Raw genomic sequence first — 23369 nt, forward strand, 5'->3', positions numbered from 1 at the left:
CAGGGCACCTGGCCTAAAACCCAGGCATGTGCCCTAGACTAAAAATCAAACTGGTGTATCTTTGGTTCACAGGTCAGCACTCAATCCACTGAGCCACACCAGCCAGGGATATATATTTGGTCTTTGACCCCATTTCTGGCACAGAGTTCCTAGAACCCTCCAGATTTTCTACGTGATGAGAGTGACAAAGGCTGACATACCTTTTGTTATGTTATTGGTGAATTTTGGATCACTTTTAAGGAGGGAAACAACTGCCAGAGAACCAATGACTAGAGGGTTGCAACTTTTGGTCCCACCCCACTGACCTCCAGGGAGGGAAGAGGGGCTGGATGTTTAATCTACTGCAATAGCCAGTGATTTAATAGTCAATCAGGGGGACTTCCACCAAGATGGAGGTGTAGGTGGAAACCCTGTGCCTTCTCCCACAACCAAGTTTAAATACAACAAAGGTTTAGTAAACAAAGACACAGCCAAAGAACAGAAAACTGAACTATACGGAAGTCCGACAACAAAGAACTGAACTGTTCAACCAGACCGGTAAGAGGGGCGGAGTCAGCAGCAGAGCAGGGTTGAGCAGGAAGGATCCTCTGACCCAGGCGACCCAGGAGACCCAGGCGACCCAGGTGTGCAGGCAGCCGGGGTGGCATCGAGGACCCAGTGAGGATGCGGGGCAGGCTGACTGCAGTCACACATTTGCGCACAGATAAACCAGCAGAGGTGTGATCAGTGAGACGGACCCCCGCAGGCCCCAGCGGCGAACCCAGTGAGGGTGTGGGCAGGCTGACCACGGTTGCACATTCGCATGAAGATAAACAAGCAAAGGAGTAAGCAGTGAGACTGAGACGGACCGTGTGAGGGGCCCCAGTGTCGGGAGGAGGCAGAAGAGACCACCATTGATTTCCTTTGACCCCGCCCCCACATACAGCATTACAACCCAGCAACTGAGTTGCCCCGCCCTGGTGAACACCTAGGGCTCAGCTCTTCATAAGTAACAGGCATGAACTGTCCAAAATATGGCTCAAGAAGAACTCAAAGCCCCAGAGCCAATAACTCTAAGCGGAAAAGAAATAGCAAACCTCTCAGATGCACAGTTCAAAATACTGGTGATCAGGATGCTCACAGAACTGGTTGATTATAGTCACAAATTAGAGGAACATATGAAGGCTAAACTAATTGAAATGAAGGAAAATGCACAGGAAACCAATAGTGATGGGAAGGAAACTGGGACTCAAATCAAGGGAGTGGACCAGAAGGAAGAACGAAACATCCAACCAGAAAAGAATGAAGAAACAAGAATTGAAAAAAATGAGGAGAGGCTTAGGAACCTCCAGGACATCTTTAAACGTTCCAACATCTGAATTATAGGGGTACCAGGAGGGGAAAAGAAACAGCACAAGTGGAAAACTTATTTGAACCAATAATAAAGGAGAACTTCCCCAGTCTGGCAAAGGAAATAGACTTCCAGGAAATCCAGGAAGCTCAGAGAGTCCCAAAGAAGTTGGACCCAAGGAGGAACACACCAAGGCACATCATAATTACATTAGCCAAGATTAAAATGAAGGAGAGAATTCTAGAAGCAGCAAGAGATAAGGGGACAGTCACCTACAAAGGAGTTCCCATCAGACTGTCAGCTGATTTCTCAAAAGAGACCTTACAGGCAAGAAGGGGCTGGAAAGAAGTATTCCAAGTCATGAAATCCAAAGACCTACATCCAAGACTGCTTTATCCAGCAAAGTTTTCATTGAGAATGGAAGGACAGATAAAGTGCTTCCCAGATAAGATCAAATTCAAGGAGTTCATCATCACCAAGCCCTTATTATATGAAATGTTAAAGGGACTTATCTAAGAAAAAGAAGATGAAAAATATGAACAGTGAAAGGACAGCAAACTCACAGTTACTAACAACCACACCTAAAACAAAAGCAAACCAAGAGGACAGCTAGATCAGGAGTGGAACCATAGAAATGAAGAACACATGGAGGATTAGCAACAGGGGAGTGGGAGGAGGAGAAGAGGGGAGAAGGTACAGAAAATAGCATAGACAGTAGGTAGGAAATAGATAGGGGGGAGGGCAAGAATAGTAGGGGAAATATAGAATTGAAAGAACTTGAGACACATGGTCATAAACTAAAGGGGGGGAATGGTGGATGAGGGGGTGTGCAGGGTGGAGGAGAATGAAGGGGGGGAATAGAACAACTGTAATGGTATAATCAATAAAATATATTTAAAAACAATAATAGTCAATCATGCTTATGCAATAATGTCCCCTTAATACCCAAAAGAATAAGATCCAAAGAACTTCTGGTTTGGTGAACCAGAGTGCTTTTACCATGAAGATAGAAGCTCCTTCACTTGGAATTTGAATTGGCTGTTGATTCATATCTTTTAATACCCTTTGTAATAAATCGGTAATTTAGTGAGTAAACTGGTTTCCTGAGTCTTATGAGGTGCTCTCAAATTAATTGAAGCCAAGGATAGTGTCCTGCAAACCAAGCTGGTTGGCTGGAAGCACAGTGGCGATGTGGACTTGAAATTGGCATCTGAAATGGAGGGCTGTCTTATGGGACTGAGCATGTAACCTGTGTAATTTGATGCTTTCTCCAGGTAGATGATATCAGAATTGAGTTGTAGGACACCCAGCAGTGCTGGAGAATTGCTTGGTGATGTGGGAATGCCCCATGTTACACCTGGTGATCAGAATTTTTACCTCCACTTCTTGATCCATGTACATTTTACCAACACACTCCACCTTCCACTATTGAGATTAAGGGAAGACTGAAAGGAGAAAATGCTGTGGAGCCCTGGTTGGTGTGGCTCAGTGGATTGAGTGCTGGCCTGTAAACCAAAGGGTCTCCAGTTCAATTCCCAGTCAGAGCACATGCCTGGGTTACAGGCCAGTTCCCCTTAGTACGGGGTGTGCAAGAGACAACCACACATTGATGTTTCTCTCCCTCTCTTTCCCCCTCTAAAAATAAATAAATAAAATCTGAACAATATTCTGAATGAGGTCACAATCTATATAAGTTTGAATATTTAATTCACTATATTTAACTAATTAAGAAATCATAATTGCTTAGTTATCTTTCTATTTTCTTATCTTAATTTTGAAAAAAATTTTCTGATAATTAGCATTATCAGGCATATGAGATTGGATCATTACTGCAATTGGGCATTCAATTTAACTCCAAATTTCCTGGCAACTGATGTGAGAAAACGAAACTATAAAGGGAAAGAAAGAATTATAATTTAATAGAAAGTCTTTCATCCACTCATTTGTAAAAATTCTCAGAACAAGAAATAAACAGAATAGTTAACTATCTAATATGAGGCAATTATAATTTATTAATAATTCTCAATGGGAGAATGTATATAAATGTAACTGGCTTATTGAGGTATAATATGACTTGTTCCCCAACTGTGGTAGTTTGAACCTCCCTTTCCTATTGGATGGTATCTTTTTTAACAACTTATTTTGACCCCATAACTTTTCATTTCCTTTTGGTTATAAGAATTCTCTTGTACTAATACTTAAAAACTCAGTTTTGTTCAAACTTGTTTTTGCATCTGATACAAATCCCTCCTTACTTGACCAGGTGAGATTGTCATCCTCTCTATGTGCTTATTGTTGCTTCCTTGGCCATCAACACCAGATTGACATGGCGCCCTATTTGGTAGAAATTTAAATGCTGGCCACTCATGGGGTGAATTGGAGAGCCCTGATGAAATCTATCCACACCACAGTCATGAGATGAGGGAGAAGTAGCTCCTGGAATAATTTGTCTTTATCCCACTGTTTTAGTTCATTCATGCTACTGTAACAAAAATAAATAAATGAATAAATAAATAAACCACACAGACTGGGTGAATTAAACAACAAAAATTTATTTCTCACAGTTCTGGAGGCCGGGAAGCCCAAGCTCAAAGTGCCAGCAGGTTTGGTGTCTGGTGAGAGCCCACTTCCTGACTCATGGGCAGCTGTCTTCTGGCTGTGTCCACACATAGTAGAGGGTGAGGGGGCTCTCCGAGGCCACCTTTAGTGGGCACTAACCCCATTCATGAAGGCCCCACATTCGTGACCTAATCACCTCCCAAAGCCCCACCTCCAAATACCATCATATTGGGATTAGGTTTCAGCATAATGAATTTGGGGGGCACACAAATGTTCAGTTTACAGCACCCACGCAAGTGCTTGTACGGCCTCTTTAGATTTGTCCTTGAGGCCCATGCCTGATACCTTGTTGAGGTGGTGTCAACAAGATTGCCCAGGCCCGGTCACTATCCTAGCGTGGCACTCGTGCCATGCCCAGCAGTGGGCGGCCAGCTGCTGCTCCAGAACTGCATCAATTCTGGCAATGTTCTCTTCTTCCTCCTTCTTCTGGGGCATCGAGCACTCTGCAGAGGGGTACCACCCAGGGGACATGTGGGCAGCGAAGGAGGAAATAACCTCTCTTTCTGACCAGGACACTTCTCAACAGCCAGCCTCTGTCACTCTTGGTCCTCTCCTGTGGAGCAGGGATGGAGCACAGGGAGAGCAGTATACGGTAGAACTACTTTTCCCACCCTCAGTAAACCCGGAGGGGGACTGGCTGACGCCCAGCAGCTGGTGGCACTATGACCGTGGAATGTGGGTTGTTTCATATCTACTCAGCTTTAGACCTTAGCCTTGATTCCTGAACAACAGTAAAACCTTCCTTGACATTTTGTGGTATAAGTAGGTGTCCTGAACCCACATCATCAATCAACAATTATCAGTAACTACCTGTATCTTGGTCCCTGTGCTAAGAGCCAAGGTGAACAATGTGAATTCATTAAGTACTTAACTGTACTTAAGTCAAAGTATGTTTGACTTAATGATGCAGCAAGCAAAAGGATGCGGATAGGGGAGACTGAGCATGTATGCTAGCAAAACGATTCAGGAAAGAAACACCCAGAGCTATTACACCAGCATGTGCTTTATATTACACCCATTTTGCTGAATAAGAAACAAAGGCACACTTATTTAAGTGGGATGATCCTTTTGCCTTTACTCCCAGTTTTATCCATGCTTTAAAATTATTATTTAGAAATCATTTATAGAAGAGTTACAAAGATAGTACAGAGTTCCTGCATACCCTTCACCCACCTTCCCCTAAAGTTAACATCTTCGATAGCATGGTATATTCCTCAAAATTGAAAAACTAACATTAACATACTACTGGGAACTAAGATGTAACTTTTTTGTAATTTTGTAATTTTTTTTCCTGCTAATGTTCTTTTTCTGTCCCAGGATGTAAATCAAGGGGCCATGTTCTGCTTACTCATCAGGTAAGTGCCATGCTCCACTTCTGAGGATACTGTGTCCTCCATTCAACAGTTTCTCAGCTGTTCTTTGTGTTTCACCGCACTTTTAAGAGCTCTACTCTGGTATTTGAAGCATGTCATACAATTTGGGTTTTCTGATTATTTCTCATGATAAGACTGGGTTTTAGATTTTAGAAAAGAATACCACAGAGGTGAAGTACCCTTTTCCTCAGTCATGTAGCAAAATGATTTACTGCCAGTGAGTTATCCTTGATTATATGGTCAAGATGGTGTCTGCCAAGTTTCTCCACTCTAAATTTACTTTTCCCCCGATTCTATATTGTTTGTTAGAAAATCATCACTAGATCCAGCCCACACTGAAAGGAAGAGGAATTAAGTTCCGGGGGGAGTATCAAATAATTTGTGGACACGTGTGTTAAAATCATTACAGTAGTATTTGGGGGAAGAGTCTTTGAGGTCACGAAATGATCTTATTTCTCCCTAAAGTGTCACCCACTAATTTTAACATTCACCCAGGCTTACCCACAGCAATTATTCTGTGGTCTTAATGGTGGTTTTCTTTTTCTTTCATTTCTTCTATATTTATTGTTTATAATTTATCTGTAAGGAAGACTGATCCTTTTTCCTCATTTTATCTATTTGACTATTGGTATGGATATCAATTATGAATATTTCTTTTATTCTTTGGGGTACAAATTTATTTTATAATTACTTACTTTTATTTCTCAAATAGTTCTAGTTTTGCCTTAGGGAGCTCTTTCACTTGGCTCCTTTGAACATGCCCATATTTTCTTCCCACCCCTCTAGTTTTCTTTGCTCCAGTCCCAGAAACAGTCCTTTCTCCAAGGAGCTCTGGTTCCGTTTACTGGAGAATGATATTTAGAAGCCAAGTTCTGAGTGCTAAGTGTGTTCATTGCTACTGGGGAGTCATAACATCTGTGCCTTCTAGTGGCAAAGCTAAGAAATGTATGAATATTCACCTATGTATACACACACCTATATTGATTTCTATATCTATTTATATATATAAACATGAGTTCAAACTGTACTGCCAACTCTATTCCAGAACCGCAGAGTTAATTGGAGCCTTTGCTACTTGCTTATTTGTTATTCCTTTCTCTGACAGTAAGAAACCTGTGGATCCTCATCTGTAATATATTTACTTATTTGTCTAACTTTAGTATACACTTAAAGCAGTTTCAGAATAGCTAACCGACACTCTTGTGAAATACAAATTTACCAACTAGAGTGTAGTGTTTTCCTAGAGTCCTTTGTGTCTTCATCTTAGTTTCGAGTAAAAACATTACTTTCCAAAGTTGATTAGGCCATCCCTTTCTCCTCACCCTCTTCACCGAGGTTATGACATATATTTGTAAGACAGTTACAACCATTTGTTGTGATCTGCATTTCATCATGTGTCCCCTGACAGCCTGGTTAATATTTTTAATTTGCAGGTGGTAAAAGTCACTCTGTATGCTATATAGTTTGTTTTTTTACATTTTGACAGTGCATAGAGTATATGCGCACCATCACAGTACCATACAGAACAGCTCCATTACCCTAAATATTTCCTGGTAGTGAACTCCCTGTCCCCTTTTCTCAAACTTGCCAACCACTAATCTGTTCTTCATCTCTATAGTTTTGCTTTTTCCAGATGTCATATAAATGGAGTAATACAATAAGTAGAGGTTTAGGTCTAGCTTCTTTCACGTAGAAAAATGCATTTAAGATTTGTCCATGTTGTTGAATGAATTGATAGTTCATTTCTTTTTTTACTGTTCCGTAGTCAGTCATTGTATAAATATACCGAAGTTTACCCATTCACTTGTTGAAGGACATCTGGGTTATTTCTAGTTTTTGACAAATGTGAATAAAACTGCTATAGTCATGTGTGGTTTATGTATGTGAAGACAAGTTTTCAATTCATTTGGGTAAATATCTAATAGTGAAATGGCTGGGTCATGTAAGTGTATATTTAGAGAAATTGCCAAGTAGTTTTCCAAACTGAATCTCATGCTTTGCAATCCCATCAGCAGCGAGTGAGAGTTCCTGTTGTTCCACATCTCCAGCTTTGGTTGTCCATCCTCATTTTAAAGTGGAAACTGTCCCCCTCCCCTACTCTGACTTCTCCCTTCCTATTGGCCTCTGCCTAGATTACAAAATAATCTGAATTTTTGCTTTGAAGCCTGCTGGTATTAGTGAAGATAATAATTTTAGACTACTTTATATTTCCACTAAAGTACTCTCTCGTTTCCTTCTTTCTTTCCTTCCTTCCTTCCTTCCTTCCTTCCTTCCTTCCTTCCTTCCTTCCTTCCCCTCTCTCTCTTTCTTTTTAAAAATCTCTTAACAGCCATAAAAGGCAGTTTTAGGAAACATTCTTAGGTTAGTATAAGAAACAATGGTATCCTATTTGAAAATAATTTTTTCTGGCTTTCCCAAACCCCTGCTTTTGTGAGCCACTGAGCTCCCTACTCCTTCTCAGCCTCTTTTTGGCCTAACTAAATGAATCCACAGAAACAAGGTTGGTCAAGGGCCTTCCCCCGGATCCTGCAGGCTAGGTTGTGTGTGGCTTTCCAGCCAGATGGGTAGGTGGGTCTTTCTTAATCAGGAAGGAGCCATGTATCTGTGTATCTGGTTCCTGCCCAGACTCCCTGCCTCCCAACTTGGCAGCAAGCACAGTGTTGTAGTCATTAGAGTCCTCATCTGACATCTCTTCTTCGTGTTTCACTTGACTATCCTCACTCTGTGCAGATGGCTGATAAATCACATAATCCCCTAAATCTAGGAACCTCCTTGATTGCATGACAAATTGGATGTGGGTCCCTTGACCATCTGTCCTGCCCTCTTTGAGGTTTGTGTTTGAGGTTGTCACTTCTTCTGTCTGACACTGGCTTCCATTAGGATCTGCTGGCGGGACATTTTCATAATCTCTGCAGTACTGAAAAGACACCCAGGGATGCTTCCCCTGGATGGCCCCAAGATCCAACTCTGCCATGTTGACATAGTCATTTGAGGTCTGAGAAGAACCTTCTTCATCACTGAGTGGATCATTATTCTCAGTTCCCAGAGACCAAACACTGGTGCAGTCACTGACATTGACACAGCCCTTGTCTCCTTCCTCGGTAAATTCCAGCTCTGGGGCAATTGGAAGAATAAAGAGGTTCCCAGGAGGGTTGTTGGGAGAAGCTAGAGTCTCAGCAATCTCTGCTGCTGTGGGGACATTGACATAATCTACAGAGTCCTCTGAAGAGATGCTCGGGTGGTCTCCAGGTGCTCTGACGTTGACATGGTGTGCTGAGGGAGTGAGGTTCCCACACATCCGGGGCCAGGTGGCATTGTCATTGATTCGCACAGCCTGAGTCTGGGCCCTGTGCACCTGGAGGACATTGCCTGCTGGGGAGGGCTATGAGCAAGAAGAGAAAGCCAGTGACAGCATAGAAGCAGAAACATGGACAAAGCTTTTCTTCTTCCCAGGACTGTTATCTGATTGTTCCTTCACTCAGTTCTCCATCATGGAGAATAGCTCTCAGTCAGGGGTCTCCCAGTGCAAGGCTTCAGATGGTAGGAAAGTATGACCAAAATGGGCTGAATTTAGGGAAAGCAACTATGTATATGAGATGATAAATTGAAACTGTTTTTTGGCTACAATGTGGGATTTCAATGGGGGGAGGTGGAGGGACATGCTGTAAACTGGAGAGAGCCTGCCACCTTGGAGCCCACTGAAGGGTGGTAGAGCATCCAGCACAAAGGTAAAGACAGGCTCAGGCTGAGGGTGCAAATCCTGGCCTCACCACTCTGTCCTGAGTCTGGGCAAGTTACCTAAATTCTCTGTGCTTTAGTCTCCTAACTTATAAAATGGGGGTAGTGATAATACCTCTATTTTAAAGTTTCTGTGAGGAGTAAATGGGTCTACGTGTGAAGTGTTTAGAATTTCTCCTGGCACAGAGAAAATACTAAAATGTTTGTTGTTATTATTAAAGAGGCAGCTGATAATGGCCATTAGGGATGCTGGTCTAATGTTTCCAGAACTTTTGAATTTTCAAGAGAAGTGGGCATCTGGACTTTAATGTGAAAGCTTTTAAATTTTTAAATGTTGGCAACTGGCTCAAATGTTCCTCAAACACTACAGAGTCTAAGATAACCATATTTTGTTTGTGTACTGAAGTCAGTTTGGGATCCAAGCTCTACATACAGAACTCCCTCAGGACCCATCAAGTCCTGGAACTAGGCTTGGTGGAGGGCTTTCCTTTTCTCTACCATGCGTCAGTGGAGTCCAAAGTTGCGACATACAGAAGGAGGAGGAAGCAAAGGTGGTGCCATGGAGGTTGCCACATGGTAAAGAGGGGGTGGGTAGCATCAGAATCACCATCAGCAGCAGGACTGCATTTACTCAAGATGACTATAAAAACCAAAGCGACTGGTTCTTTAACAAGTGAAGCAGTTTCTTGGTTGTCCCTGGGCCTCTGCCCCAGCTGTGTGGGTCTTCATGCGGCTACCGCAGTCACAGCAGAAGGCATGTGGGGCTATTGTTATTGGTTGTAATGCTCTCTTTGTAACCTCAAAGGAGTCCCCTTTTGATCAAACACTTCCCACTCTAGCTATCGTGCTCAGTGACCTATGACTATTTCTGCTGTTGAGTATAATTAAAATAATTTGACACCAGCCCCAGAAGTAATTCCTAAAGTGGGGGTTTAAGTCTGTTTTGAGCACCAAAAGCAATGTTGGGTATCTGTGACCCTCCTGAGGCAACTGCTTTGAAGAGGACCATACTGATTTGAATAAGCATCATGTCTTTGTCAAAAGAACCCTTTGAGGTTCTAACATCCTGTCCTAGAGGACTCCTGCCCTGGTGCCCTTCTTTTTTTTTTCACCCCCACCCAAGGACATTTTTTTCCCATTGCTTTTAGAGAGAGAAGAGGGAGAGAAGAAGAGAGAAACATTGATTGGTTGTCTCTCGTGTGTACTCAGAATATCGGATCTACAACCTAGGTATGTGCCCTGACCTGTAGTCAAATGTTCTAACCAACTGAGCCACACCAGCCAGGGTCCTGGTGCCCTTCTTAAAATCCCAAGCACTTGCTCATATCTTTTTAAATTTAATTCTTATCCATGGCTGGTAGGGAGGTCCTGAGGCTGGTCTTCTGACTTATTAAATAGGGCTGTAAGGAAGAGTGCCCATGGACATGCTGTTTGTTTGCAGTGGGTCAAGATCTGGGGCCTACAACTCTTTCACCTGAGTCCTTCTGCTACAAACAAGTAATTTTCTCCCAAAGGGCTGCTCATTTTGTGTGACTCTTACCACATGCCCAGAGCAAGGGCTGTCAGAGTTTCTGGAGAAGAGGCTCTCGATACTGAAAATACGGATACTCCTCGAATGGTGTCTCCCTGAAAGGACAGAGAACAGATTCTGATGCTATTTAGCCAGTCCTAGCTTCAGCCTGCACTCTCCCTGCATAGTGGGTGAAGTGAGTGTCTGGTGCTTGAGGGCTGGTATTCTCTGTTGAGAGGGTCAAAGCTACAAGGATGATGCAGTCTGAGACCTGGAGATGTCCTCAGCCCTGTGATATCAGAGAACACTAGCACAGGAGTGGGGGGGGTTGGAGGGAAGCTCCTGGTGTGAACCCCTCCTGCCTATAATGCTGGCAGCCATGTTCTCCTTGGGAAGGCCTTCTTCATCCCTGTACACACCCATCTGTCTTCTGCTACCTTAACATCAGGAAAAAACCAAATCCCAAACCCAGACAGCCCCAAGCTCCCTTTTTAGAGCTTTATAGGCTTCCCACTGGACTAGCTTCTTAAAGTTTATGTATCCCATTGTTCTCCATGCTTCCTGACTGAAAGGCAGAAAGTTCTGGAAGTTTAGAGATAGTGGCTTCCAGGTGGTGAGAGTTGCATTTTGCGGGTAGAAGTTGTTATGGTGGGCGGGGATAGGAGGAAGCTCCAGCTGGACTCTGCCAAGACAGACATCCTCACGGTAACCTGAGTCCGAGGAAGAGACCACCAATGCTGTATTGCTGCTTTGTTCAGAGGGCACCAATCCCCAGCTCCCACGGGGAGCCAAGGAAAATACCACGACATTCCCTGCTTGGGCGTGACTTCCATGCCCTCATCCTGCAGACTGGGGAATCTTGGGGGGGGGGCACAAACCCCAATAAAGCTCGTTATTGCCTACTTTATGGCTGATTGGCATTTCTTTCTCGGCGGAGCCTAAGAAAACCTCTCATTTAGTGCAGAAACCTGGGAGGGGTTGTTGTCTGCTGAAGACCACTCCTCTCCCTACTCCCCAAGAAAGCCTCATGGCCACCCCACCAGTCTGGACAAAGAACCAGGGTAAGTGCCGCTGCCCTTAAGTTTCTGGTCCCCAAACACGGATTTCGGGACCCCATCTGCTGGAGAGACTGCTCTCCACCAAATNCTGTATTGCTGCTTTGTTCAGAGGGCACCAATCCCCAGCTCCCACGGGGAGCCAAGGAAAATACCACGACATTCCCTGCTTGGGCGTGACTTCCATGCCCTCATCCTGCAGACTGGGGAATCTTGGGGGGGGGCACAAACCCCAATAAAGCTCGTTATTGCCTACTTTATGGCTGGTTGGCATTTCTTTCTCGGCAGAGCCTAAGAAAACCTCTCATTTGGTGCCGAAACAAGGGAGGGGTTGTTCTCTGCTGAAGACCACTCCTCTCCCTACTCCCCAAGAAAGCCTCATGGCCACCCCACTAGTCTGGACAAAGAACCAGGGTAAGTGCCACTGCCCTTAAGTTTCTGGTCCCCAAACACGGATTTCGGGACCCCATCTGCTGGAGAGACTGCTCTCCACCAAATCGCAGCACTGCGTCGGGGTGACCCTTCCGGGAGGGACGGCCCTCCCCGAGGAGAGGCTCTAGGCACCGGAGGAGACGTCCCTGGGCCTAGATCCTCATTTTACCGACTGGATCAGCAGATTGGGTTGAGGGACGCCAATTCCCATCTGCTGCTCCTCGTGGGACCAGGAATGGCGGGGTAGGAGTCCAAGCCAGATCCTAAATCACCTCTAGGGTGCCTTCTGAAAAATTTGAAAGTAATTGATCTTGGCCTCAAGCGAAAACGGCTGATTTTTCTATCCACCACAGCCTGGCCGTTATATCAGCTCAATAATTGTGAAACCTGGCCTCCTAAAGGCACTTTTGATTTTGTTACCCTTACTGACTTAAATAATTTTTGCAGATGGACTGGCAAATGGTCTGAGGTCCCCTACGTTCAGAGCTTTTGGGCCTTGCGCTCCTGCCTGGCTCCCTGGCAAGCTCTCCTTGCCCGAGGGAAACCTGACCCCCATTCAGCCTCCTAAGCCTGCTGCCCCAGAGCCTTCCTACCCCTTTTCTGATCCCCCCCAAGACCCTGCTACCCCTCCTCCTCGTTATCAGCTCTCTGCTAGCAGCCACTGCAGCTGCTGGCCCTCCCTTCTCAACCAGATTCTCCCCTCCCCCTGAAGACCACGCTACCCTTCCTCCTCCTCCTCCTCATCAGCTCCCTCCAATGGGCTACTCTAGCCCCACCCTCCCCTCTTTGCCAGATTCTCCCCCTCCCTCTGAAGACCTCTCCTCCCCGGTCAGCTCACAAACTCTGGCCTGAATCTAGAGCCCCTAGACTCCCGCATTTGCCCCCTCCGGGAAGTGGCAGAAGCAGAAGGTGTAGTTTGGATCCATGTTCCTTTTTCACTAGCTGACCTCTCTTCAATTGAAAAATGCCTAGGCTCATTCTCCACTAATCCTACCAATTTTACCAAGGAATTCCAATACCTAGCCCAGGCTTATGACCTCACATGGCATGACCTGCACATCATTTTAACTTCCACTATGACCCTGGACAAGCGCAACTGCATCCGGACTGCAGCTAGGGCTTGTGCTGACCAAACCCACGCCACCAATCCTCTCATGCCAGTACAGGCTGAAGCCGTGCCAGAGGCAGAACCAGGCTGAGGCTACCAGGTAGGACAGGCGGGTTGGAGATGCTGAGACCAAATGGTCAAGTGCCTGATAGCAGGTATGCACCAATCTGCCCAGAAAGCAGTCAATTACGATAAGCTCAGAGAGGTCACTTAAGGCCCTGGAAAAAATCCAGCACTGTTTCTCAACAGACTAAACAAGGCAATGGTGCTCCATACCCGCCTTGACCCGACTTCTAATGCTGGGGCCACTGTCTTAGCTACTCACTTTATCTCCCAGTTGACCCCAGATATTAGAAGAAAACTGAAAAAGGCCGAGGATGGCCCCCAAACCCCCATCTGAGATTTGGTAAATATGGCATTTAAGGTTTTCAATAACCGGGAAGCAGAGGCTGAGGCTGCCCACCAGGCTTACCTACAGCAAAAAAAGTAGCCCTGCAAACCCAGGCCATACTAGCGGCTCTGCCGCCGGCGACAAACACCCGCGCGGGGGTAAAGCCTAAGTCCGGGCCAAAGAACACCCCACTGGGGGCCTGTTTTAAGTGTGGCAAAAAGGGCACTTGGCTCGCCAGTGTCCTCAACCCCGGCCACCAAGGAAGCCTTACCCCGATTGCCGGCAGCTTGGCCACTGGAGGGATGCCTGGTCTCCACATGGGGGACCAGCTGATCAAGGTGCGGACTCTTCCCTGGTTGCTTCGGGACTTCTCGGACTCCTAGGTGATTGAAGTGGCCTGGACTCAAAGACCCCTATCACACCCTCTCTGAGCCCAGGGTAATGCTACAGGTAGCAGGTAAGTCCATCTCTTTCCTAGTAGACACGGGGGCTACCTTCTCTGTTTTACCATCTTTTTCAGGACCTCTTACTCCTTCCCAGATCTCAGTCATGGGGGTTGATGGGACCCCATCTAGTCTGTGGCGAACCCCCCTGCTTAGCTGCAGTCTGGACGGCTTTCCCTTTTCCCATCCATTCCTTGTCATACCCTCCTGCCCTATTCCGCTCCTAGGACAGGATGTTCTGCAATTATTAGGCACCACTCTTCAGATCATGCAAACCTAACCCCTATACTATTCTCTCTCACATTCCTCCTAATACAACCCACTTCTCAGTTCTAGACCTCAAAGACACCTTCTTCACTATCCCACTACACCCAGAGTCCCAGTTTCTTTTCACCTTCACATGGACAGACCCTGACACTGCTCTATCACAACAGCTCACGTGGACAGTCTTGCCACAAGGGTTTAGAGATAACCCCCATTTATTTGGTCAGGCTTTAGCTCCTGTGACCTAGGTTCCAGCAAAGTCCTCCAATATGTAGATGACCTCCTTCTCTGCAGCCCCACTTTGCAAAATTCCAGACAACATACTGCAGATCTCCTTAACTTCCTTGCCCAAAAATGATACCGAGTCTCCCCTGACAAGGCTCAGTTGTCAAGCCAACAAGTCACCTTCTTAGGTCTCACCCTTTCGCCTACCTCACGTGGTCTCACAGTGGACCGCACTCAGCTCCTCTGCAATCTCCAACCACCTGCGACAGGATATCAAATTCTATCTTTCTAGGGGCTAGTTGGATTTTTCAGACACTGGGTCCCCAACTTTGCCCTACTTGCCAACCCACTGTATGAAGCAGCCAAAGACACTCCTACTGGCCCCCTCACATCCCCCAAGCTAGTGCAAAAAGCCTTTACCGTCCTGCGGGACACGCTGTTACAGGTCCCCTCCCTGAGTCTTCCCAATCCCTCCCGTCCTTTCCCTCTGTTTACAGATGAGAGACAGGGAATTGCAGTGAGTCTTAGCTCAACTGTTAGGCCCAACATACTGCCCAGTTGCCTACTTATCAAAACAGCTTGACCCTACCCTACGTGGATGGCAGCCGTGCCTCTGGGCATTAGGGAGCACGGCTGAACTCGGGAAGGAAGTCCTCAAACTCACTCTGTGCCAACCTGTTACTGTATTTTCCTCTCATCGCCTTACACACCTGCTATCCCACTGAGCTCTCTCTTTTGAGCCCTTCCCATTTATTAGGAATTCCACCTCCTGTTCGTTGAGGGGACAGCCCTGTCCCTCCAGCTCTCACTGCGCCTCAATCCATCTACCCTCCTTCCAACCCCCACTACAGACATGGAGCCTGCCCACTCCTGCCCAGAAGTACTAGACTTCCTGGGTCAGCCTCTAGACCGTATATCTGACAAGCCCCTCCCTGAGGCAGATCTCACTCTGTTTGTAGATGGAAGTTCAGTGCTCGGAGCTGATGGCCAAAGACAAGCGGCCTATGTGGTAGTAACTTTGACTGAAACCCTTGAAGCCAATAAGCTCCCTGAAGGTACCACCTCTCAGAAAGCTGAACTCATAGCTCTCACCTGGGCACTTACCCTAGCCCGGGGTAAGAAGGTTACTATCTACACAGACTCCAAATATGCTTTCTTGATTGTTCATAGCCACTCGGCTTTGTGGAAGGAAAGGGGCTTCCTCACTACTAAAGGTTCACCTGTTGTTAATGCCTCTCTCATTGCCAAACTCCTCCAGGCCACAGACCTACCCACTACCGTAGCAGTGGTCCACTGTAAGGGTTGCCAGGCCTCACAGGACACTGTTTCCTGTGACAATGCCTGGGTGGATGCTGTAGCTTGAGAGCTCACCACATAAGCCCTGCCACACCCCATCCTCTTTCTGACCACTGATATTCGCCCCACCATACCCCCCGAGAGTACTCCGCTCTCCTCCAGCAGGGCAGGCACCCAGGAAATGAGGGATGGGTCTTCCTCAATGGAAAAATAGCCCTACCCCAAGAATAGGCCACTGCACTTCTCTCTGAAATTCACCAATCTTTACACATTGGTCTAAAAGCTCTGATGAGGTTTCTAGACCCCTTGTTTATTCATCCCACTCTTTTCCAAGCCATCAAGGAAGTGCACTCTAAATGTGCCATCTGCTCTGAGACATCCGCCCAGGGAGGAATGAAGCCTCAGGTCCCGGGCCATCAGCTACGTGGACACCTCCTGGGACAGGACTGGCAGGTCGACTTTACAGCCCAGGCTTCATCTCCCAAATTGTCCAGCAGGTCTCCTCCTCCCTTGGCATCATCTGGAACATCCCTTATCATCCCTTATCATCCCCAGTCTTCCGGTAAAGTAGAACGGGCTAATGGTATCCTGAAAACCCACCTAACCAAACTTACCAACAGGACTTAGCCCTTTCGAACTACTGTATGGCCGCCCTTTCCTTATTAACCATAACCTGCCAGTATATACTCCTCCTCTGGCCTCCTATCTGCCCTATCTCTCTCTCCTCCGGCATCTTCTCCATGAACACGCAGGCAGAGTTCTTCCTCCTGTGGGGGGTGTCCTGAGACAGGCCCAGTCATTCTCCTACAGCCTGGACGACCAGGTATTACTCAAAGAACTCCAACCTGGGTCGCTCAAGCCCAAGTGGACGGGGCCTCATACTGTTATTTTAACCACTCCCACAGCAGCGAAACTGGTGGGTCAGCCAGTGTGGGTCCACCTCTCCCACCTTAAGCTGGCCCCTGCCTCAGGAAAGTGGACAGCGCAGCCCATAGGAGATACCCGAGCCCACTTTACTAAAACACCAGGCTCTCCCAGTGAAGTCTCTACAAATCCTCCTTCTTCTCCTTCTTCCTTACCCACCCCTGCCAAAAACCCCTCCTAACCTACAAACCAAATACATCTAGAGATTCTTTGTATGTGAAATATATCGCAGAAACAGACAGGTAAATTCTCACTGTCACTTTTGCGGACTGCCCTCCCACTGGTTGCTCTATATCCATCCGTCTCTCTGCTCCCCAAAGTAGCTTTAGAGGGCTAGACAGCTGGACTGCCCGGTATGGATTGCACATTCTCTGTTTCCTCTATGATCAGACAAAAAGTAAGTGCAAACTCTGGCCAGACACATATGGAGGCTGCCCCTTCCACTATTGCAGATGCCATATATGGAATACTCTCCAGTCGTGGCACTTTACCATTTATGATCCATGGGACTCCAGATGGGAACAGGGAGTGAAGGGAAAACTATACCAAAGCCTCTCATATTCGTATCCCCAGAGTTCTATTGAAATACACCGAACTCTTGTTCCAGAACCATGGAATTCAACCCTATTAACTGATACCATATTAACATATGAACAATCTTTGCAAACACAGATCCAACAAAGAAAACAGAGTGCCCCGTTTTCTTGGCTAAGCCTCATATGCCAAGGAGTTCAGCTCTTCAATAACACTGACATAGGAAACATCACCAACTGTTTCCTATGTGCTTTTCTTGACCGCTCCCCTGTTGTGGCAGTTCCCATACCCACTCCCCTCAAGGTCATGAACTCCCCGACACCTTTTTTCCTAAAGGATGTACCTCTCTTTCAAAACATAATGAACCGCCCCAAAGTATGTTACACTACTGCAGGCGCTTCCTCATGCGACCAGACCGTGCAGATACCGGGAACCACTATCGGGAACCACCAGCCCCCCAGGTACGTTTTTCTGGTGAAATGGAACGCTGCTGCGGACCATTAACGCCTCCTCAGCCTTCCCCTGCTTCCTGACTGTGCCGACCCCACAGCTTACGCCAAGGCCCCACCACTCTTGAAATAACTCTGTGGTGGCATTCCCTATTTTTTACCTCCCTGGCCCAGGTCCTAGGGCCAATCATAATAATCTGCATACTATTAATGCTTGGCCCCTGTTTCCTGAGATTCCTCCAGGAAAGAATTTGCGAAGCTTCCAGGGTTACTTTTCACCAGATGTTGCTTTCAGACACAAACCTCCTCGCCCCTCCCTGGCGAACTAGAAACAGCTGACCTCTAGGCCCTCCCCTCTACACCCCTCCTGTCAGCAGGAAGCAGCCAGATGGAACTTGATGCCCCTTATTCTATCAAAGAGATCGGAATGTTAGGGTGGGTAGGGATAGGAGGAAGCCCTGGCTGGACTTTGCCAGGACGGACATCCTCACATCTCTTCCTAACCTGAGTCCGAGGAAGAGACCACCAATACTGTATTGCTGCTTTGTTCAGAGGGCACCAATCCCCAGCTTCCATGGGGAGCCAATGACAATAAAACCCCACTACATTCCCTGCTTGGGTGTGACTTCCACGGCCTCATCCTGCAGATGGGGGAATCTTGCCTGGGGCACACAAACCCCAATAAAGCTCTTTATTGCCTATTTTATGGCTGATTGGCATTTCTTTCTCAGCAGAGCCTAAGAAAACCTCTCAGAAGTCCCATATGTCTTGATTCTATTGATTAGAAAGAGGAACATACCTAGCTCTTCTTGCGTCCAGGGCAAGAAGTCATAAATATTTTTGGCTCGTTGACTGGATCGAAGCAGAGTCAGGAAAAACGTTGGTAACTCGCAGGTAAGGATCTCTCCCTGCATGGCAATGAGAGAGGGGAGCTTCTTGGGGATGACATGGTACCCGAAAGTGTTCCCCACCCACATCCTGCATCATAAAAAGTTCACTTCGGACTTGGCAAATTCCATTTGAACTCTAAGAACAGGGAACTCAATGGCAGAAAGAAAGCAAGGGCCCAGGGGTACTAGATCAATGTACAAAGACTTTCAAAATGGAACTCCAATCAGCACTCAGCCTTTTTGACCCACAGCTTAAGATCTTGAGGGAGACAAGGACTAGCATGTCAGAGAAGAACAGAGGACTCCTTGGTGCAGTAGTTTATCCATGGAGAAGAAACTGGGCTTAAAATGCCACCCTAGGTGATTGGTCACAGCCTGTCTGAACTTTGGACAAACAGGGGACTCACGCTTCTTCCGTTTATTCCAGTTCCACAGGATGCAGAGAACTGCAATGAGTAGGAGGATGGTGAGGAGCCCTGCGAGCCCAGAAGTGCTGCTGCTGCTCTGGTCTTTATCTCTGTGAGGAAAACTGAGTGTCATGCCCCTGCCAGGGAGGATGGCGAGGTTGCAGAAGCCGCTTCCCTCAGGAGTTAGAGCCTGAGGATTTGCTGAGGGAGCCTGGTGAACAAAGGCCCAGCTGGGGTGGGCTGTGGTGAGAGAGGGTCATCTCTTTGTGGACAGAGGGAAATTGGATACAGGAGAAGGAACTCTCCTGTGTGAATGCTTATTGGATGCCAGGATTTTGAATGTGAAACTTATTTAATCTTTAGAACAATCCTGTCTCTTTCTTTGTGGCTCCAGAAACTGAGATTTAGACTCAGGTAAAGTAACATATGAAACATCACAGAGGTGGGAAGGATCAATGATGGAATGTTTGGGCCCAAAGGTCATGCTCTTTTCACTTCATCACACTGACCTCCAAACTTGCAAAAGCAAGTTCCTCTGCCCTTGCTTCCCCTTGTTCCAGACCTAGGCTCCCTGTCTTTCAAGGAGGAAAGGATTACCCAATTTACAATTAGGGAGAGGCAGCTGTGACACAGCCCAGCTTGTGTACTCTTGGGTGATCTTCACAGCCCCAACTGGTGAAGCTGGTCTCTGAGCAGCACTCTGCCCTGTGGAATCTAACCAACACAGATGCCGTGAGCAAGGTCCATGCCAGTGGCCATTTCCTGGTGGGGATGGGGCTGGTGCTCTTCATGGCCTGTTTTAACGAGCAAGCAGCCATCCGAGGTCACAGAAGGAACTGCTAGCACACCCGGCACACCCCCAAATATCAGAAACCAGGTCATCTACCAGGGAAGGCTTTTGTTCTCCTGAGTTCTCTGGTCTTGTTTATCCAACTTTATCCTGGGCATTTCCACAAGGCTCCCTGACAGGTGTCTCAAACCAAACCTGTCTGAAATGACTCCAGTTCTCCTCCCATAAGCCTGCTCCTCCTCTGGTGTTTCCCATCCTCTAGTGGTCCCATCTAAAGTCATCCCTGACTGCTCTTTCCTTCATGTCCCACTCCTGCTCAACTAGCAAATTCTGTCGTTCAATGCTGGGCGTCTGTCCCAAACCCGGTTACCTCTCAGCCCTCCACTGCTGCCCCCTGGCCTAAGCCACCGTGTGTTCCGCATCAGCCTTGGCAATAACCTTCCTAGTGGGTCTTTTTGCTTTCACTCTCAGCCCCATCATATTATCTTCACACATGAGCCAGTATGATCCTCTAAACAGTAAATCAGACTGCGCCCCTCCATGACTTATCACACCTGGGATAACATCCATAGTCCCAACCCAGTGAGGACCTCACGTCACATGTTCTGGCCTCTTCCTACCTCCTACTTTCTTTCCTACCACTTTCCCTCTGACTTTGACTGCTAGGATTCCTTGCTGTTCCTGCCCATGCAAAGCACAGTCCTATCTCAGACCTTCTGCTCCCTCCCAGGTGTTTGGTTCCTCATTTAACTCAGGACTCTTCTGAAATGTCACCTCCTCAAACAGGTCTTCCCTTACTATACCTTATTCTCAGTTCCCTTACTCTGCTCTGGTTTTTCTTCATAGGGTTTATGACTGACATTATATTATACAGTCATTTGTTTATCTGTTTATATCTGACCCTACCATTTGAATATAAGCTCCAGGAAGTCATGGACTTGTCTATTATGTTCATTTGGTACCTGGAATAGTAAGGGCCTGGTGAATATTTGTTAAATGAATGAGTGAATTCATAAACAAATGAATAAATACAAAAACTGTTTTCTTTGGAGGGAGTGGAAATCCAGGGTTCTGACTTTATGAATTCATTCCCCATCAATGGCCCTGTCATGGTAATAACATTTATTTCCCAAAGTACAGTGATTTTGATTTTAAATAATTATCGTTGAGTTGTACTGTTATCATAGCACTAAAAGGCATACTTACCAGTGTTCCTAAAGTTCTGACTGCCAATGGACTTTTAATTTCATTAGGAAGATATTGAAAGTACAGATGGAGCATTGATATTAGGGATCAGTTCTATGAGAGTTTATGTCCCAAAGACATACCTTTATCACATCTGTGATTACATTTTTCATTCATAGCAAGTTTTCAGGACCTAAAAACATATCTTTGGGAAAAGTGAGCCTTTGTTTTCATCATAGTGGGACCTAGTACTTTTCTGAGGAGCAAGTGGAGGCACTTGAGATAGGAAAGATTGAGGACAGAGATCGGGCCCAGCGAGAGGTGAGAAATCTAACCAGGCCAGGCAGCTGGCTCTAAGAAAATCCTTCATTGTCACGGCTTTTCCTGTCCTTTTTCTTCTTATCACCTATTCCTTCCCTCTGAGCAGTTCTGAGCAAATGTCTCTGAGCCTAGAGTCTGGTGGTCTCAGCGGACCTGAGCCTGGTTGTGAGGGGTGGCAACCTTCCATGGTAGACCAGGGCCCTCTGTAATTTTGGGAAGGGTACAGGTCACCACCCAGAGCCAGTCACCTGTCCAGCCTGCCGAGAGTTACCTGCAGAGTGCCAGGTTCCGAAGTCCTCTCTCTGATTTGAGAAAGGGTTGGGGTGATGACATCCATTGTCACAGGAACTGTGGTTTCGGCCTCTCCTTGTAAACCTCTAATTACAGTCAGCTAGCCAGCATGGCTGCCACTTTTCCTGGATTTTCCTAAGCTAATGACTCCCAAGAGAAAAGGCAAAATTTTGTATTTTACATATAATCCTTTGTGGTAGGAACCACCCCCCTACCCCACCCCCTGCTGTAGGCAAGAATGACAGAAATCCTCCTGGTCCCCAAGTCTTCCAAACACTCCCTAATACAGAACATTTTACTCTCAAAATTTCTTCTTCTTAGATCTTTATTCACCAAAGTCCCTCACACAGAGGCAAAAATGTCTGTTGGTCTTTAAACTTCCAATCTTTCCTTCTAGCATTTTCTTTCCCCCAACAAACTCCTTACTTTNTGGCTTTTCCTGTCCTTTTTCTTCTTATCACCTATTCCTTCCCTCTGAGCAGTTCTGAGCAAATGTCTCTGAGCCTAGAGTCTGGTGGTCTCAGCGGACCTGAGCCTGGTTGTGAGGGGTGGCAACCTTCCATGGTAGACCAGGGCCCTCTGTAATTTTGGGAAGGGTACAGGTCACCACCCAGAGCCACTCACCTGTCCAGCCTGCCGAGAGTTACCTGCAGAGTGCCAGGTTCCGAAGTCCTCTCTCTGATTTGAGAAAGGGTTGGGGTGATGACATCCATTGTCACAGGAACTGTGGTTTCGGCCTCTCCTTGTAAACCTCTAATTACAGTCAGCTAGCCAGCATGGCTGCCACTTTTCCTGGATTTTCCTAAGCTAATGACTCCCAAGAGAAAAGGCAAAATTTTGTATTTTACATATAATCCTTTGTGGTAGGAACCACCCCCCTACCCCACTCCCTGCTGTAGGCAAGAATGACAGAAATCCTCCTGGTCCCCAAGTCTTCCAAACACTCCCTAATACAGAACATTTTGCTCTCAAAATTTCTTCTTCTTAGATCTTTATTCACCAAAGTCCCTCACACAGAGGCAAAAATGTCTGTTGGTCTTTAAACTTCCAATCTTTCCTTCTAGCATTTTCTTTCCCCCAACAAACTCCTTACTTTGTATCTACCCCTGAAATGTCAGGCTGAGTTGACCCTCAATACAAAAACAACAGGTTTGGTTCTACCTGGATGTGGCTACAATGCCCACTGCAGGAGGGGAGAGCTTGCCTGGGTGTGGGGCTCCTGAGCAGTGAATCAGGTAGAAGCTGTATCTCTGCCTTCTGGTGGAAGTGTCAGGAGCTCAGAGGTGGAAACTGCCAAGAGGCCAGAGGCTCTGTGAGAAGCTCATCTTCCCCAACCCCCAAAGCAGAGAGAATGGAAACAGAGAGTCAATGACAGGAAGCAGCACCACCAATGTGCTAATGAAGCACAGGGCACAGGAAATGCTGCTCGGCTCTTCATGATGTAGCAGAAAACACAACTGCACCACTGCTCCCTGGATTAGCCAGGTGCGCTGTGGTCTGTGGGGAGTGGCATTAACGAGGGGTGAGGTGGCAGGACATTTGTGATGGTTCACCCTGGGTTTCTGAGGCATTAGTGTTTTATAAGCCTCCAGGTTTATAATTTCTTTTTAAGCAGGTCTAAGGAGTACTGGAGGGTGATTTTTAGATACAAATGCAGATCTCTGATACCTGATGCTGAGTCGTGGGCAGAGGGTAGAAAGGTCGTCTTCATAAATGTTGCCCATGTGATTTTGATGGAGCTAACCTGTGTTTCAATATTTTGAGAACCTCTCTTCTGGGCATTACCCCAGAATG

General features: G+C 46.5%; 1 protein-coding gene across 1 annotated transcript; it reads right to left on the minus strand.

Annotated features, from left to right (window-relative positions):
* Positions 1–5442: 5442 nt before the first annotated feature.
* On the minus strand, positions 5443–21718 carry LAX1 (lymphocyte transmembrane adaptor 1). Its single transcript, XM_037067146.1, is given in 6 exon segments — positions 5443–8704; positions 10601–10686; positions 18491–18567; positions 18569–18599; positions 18989–19098; positions 21533–21718. Coding segments are annotated over 6 exon segments (1242 nt in total). The 5' UTR covers positions 21622–21718; the 3' UTR covers positions 5443–7855.
* Positions 21719–23369: the final 1651 nt, after the last annotated feature.

Source organism: Sturnira hondurensis, unplaced genomic scaffold, assembly GCF_014824575.4.
Source record: "Sturnira hondurensis isolate 20B ecotype Veracruz unplaced genomic scaffold, ASM1482457v3 Scaffold0017082, whole genome shotgun sequence".
In the NCBI taxonomy this organism is placed as follows: Eukaryota; Metazoa; Chordata; class Mammalia; order Chiroptera; family Phyllostomidae; genus Sturnira; species Sturnira hondurensis.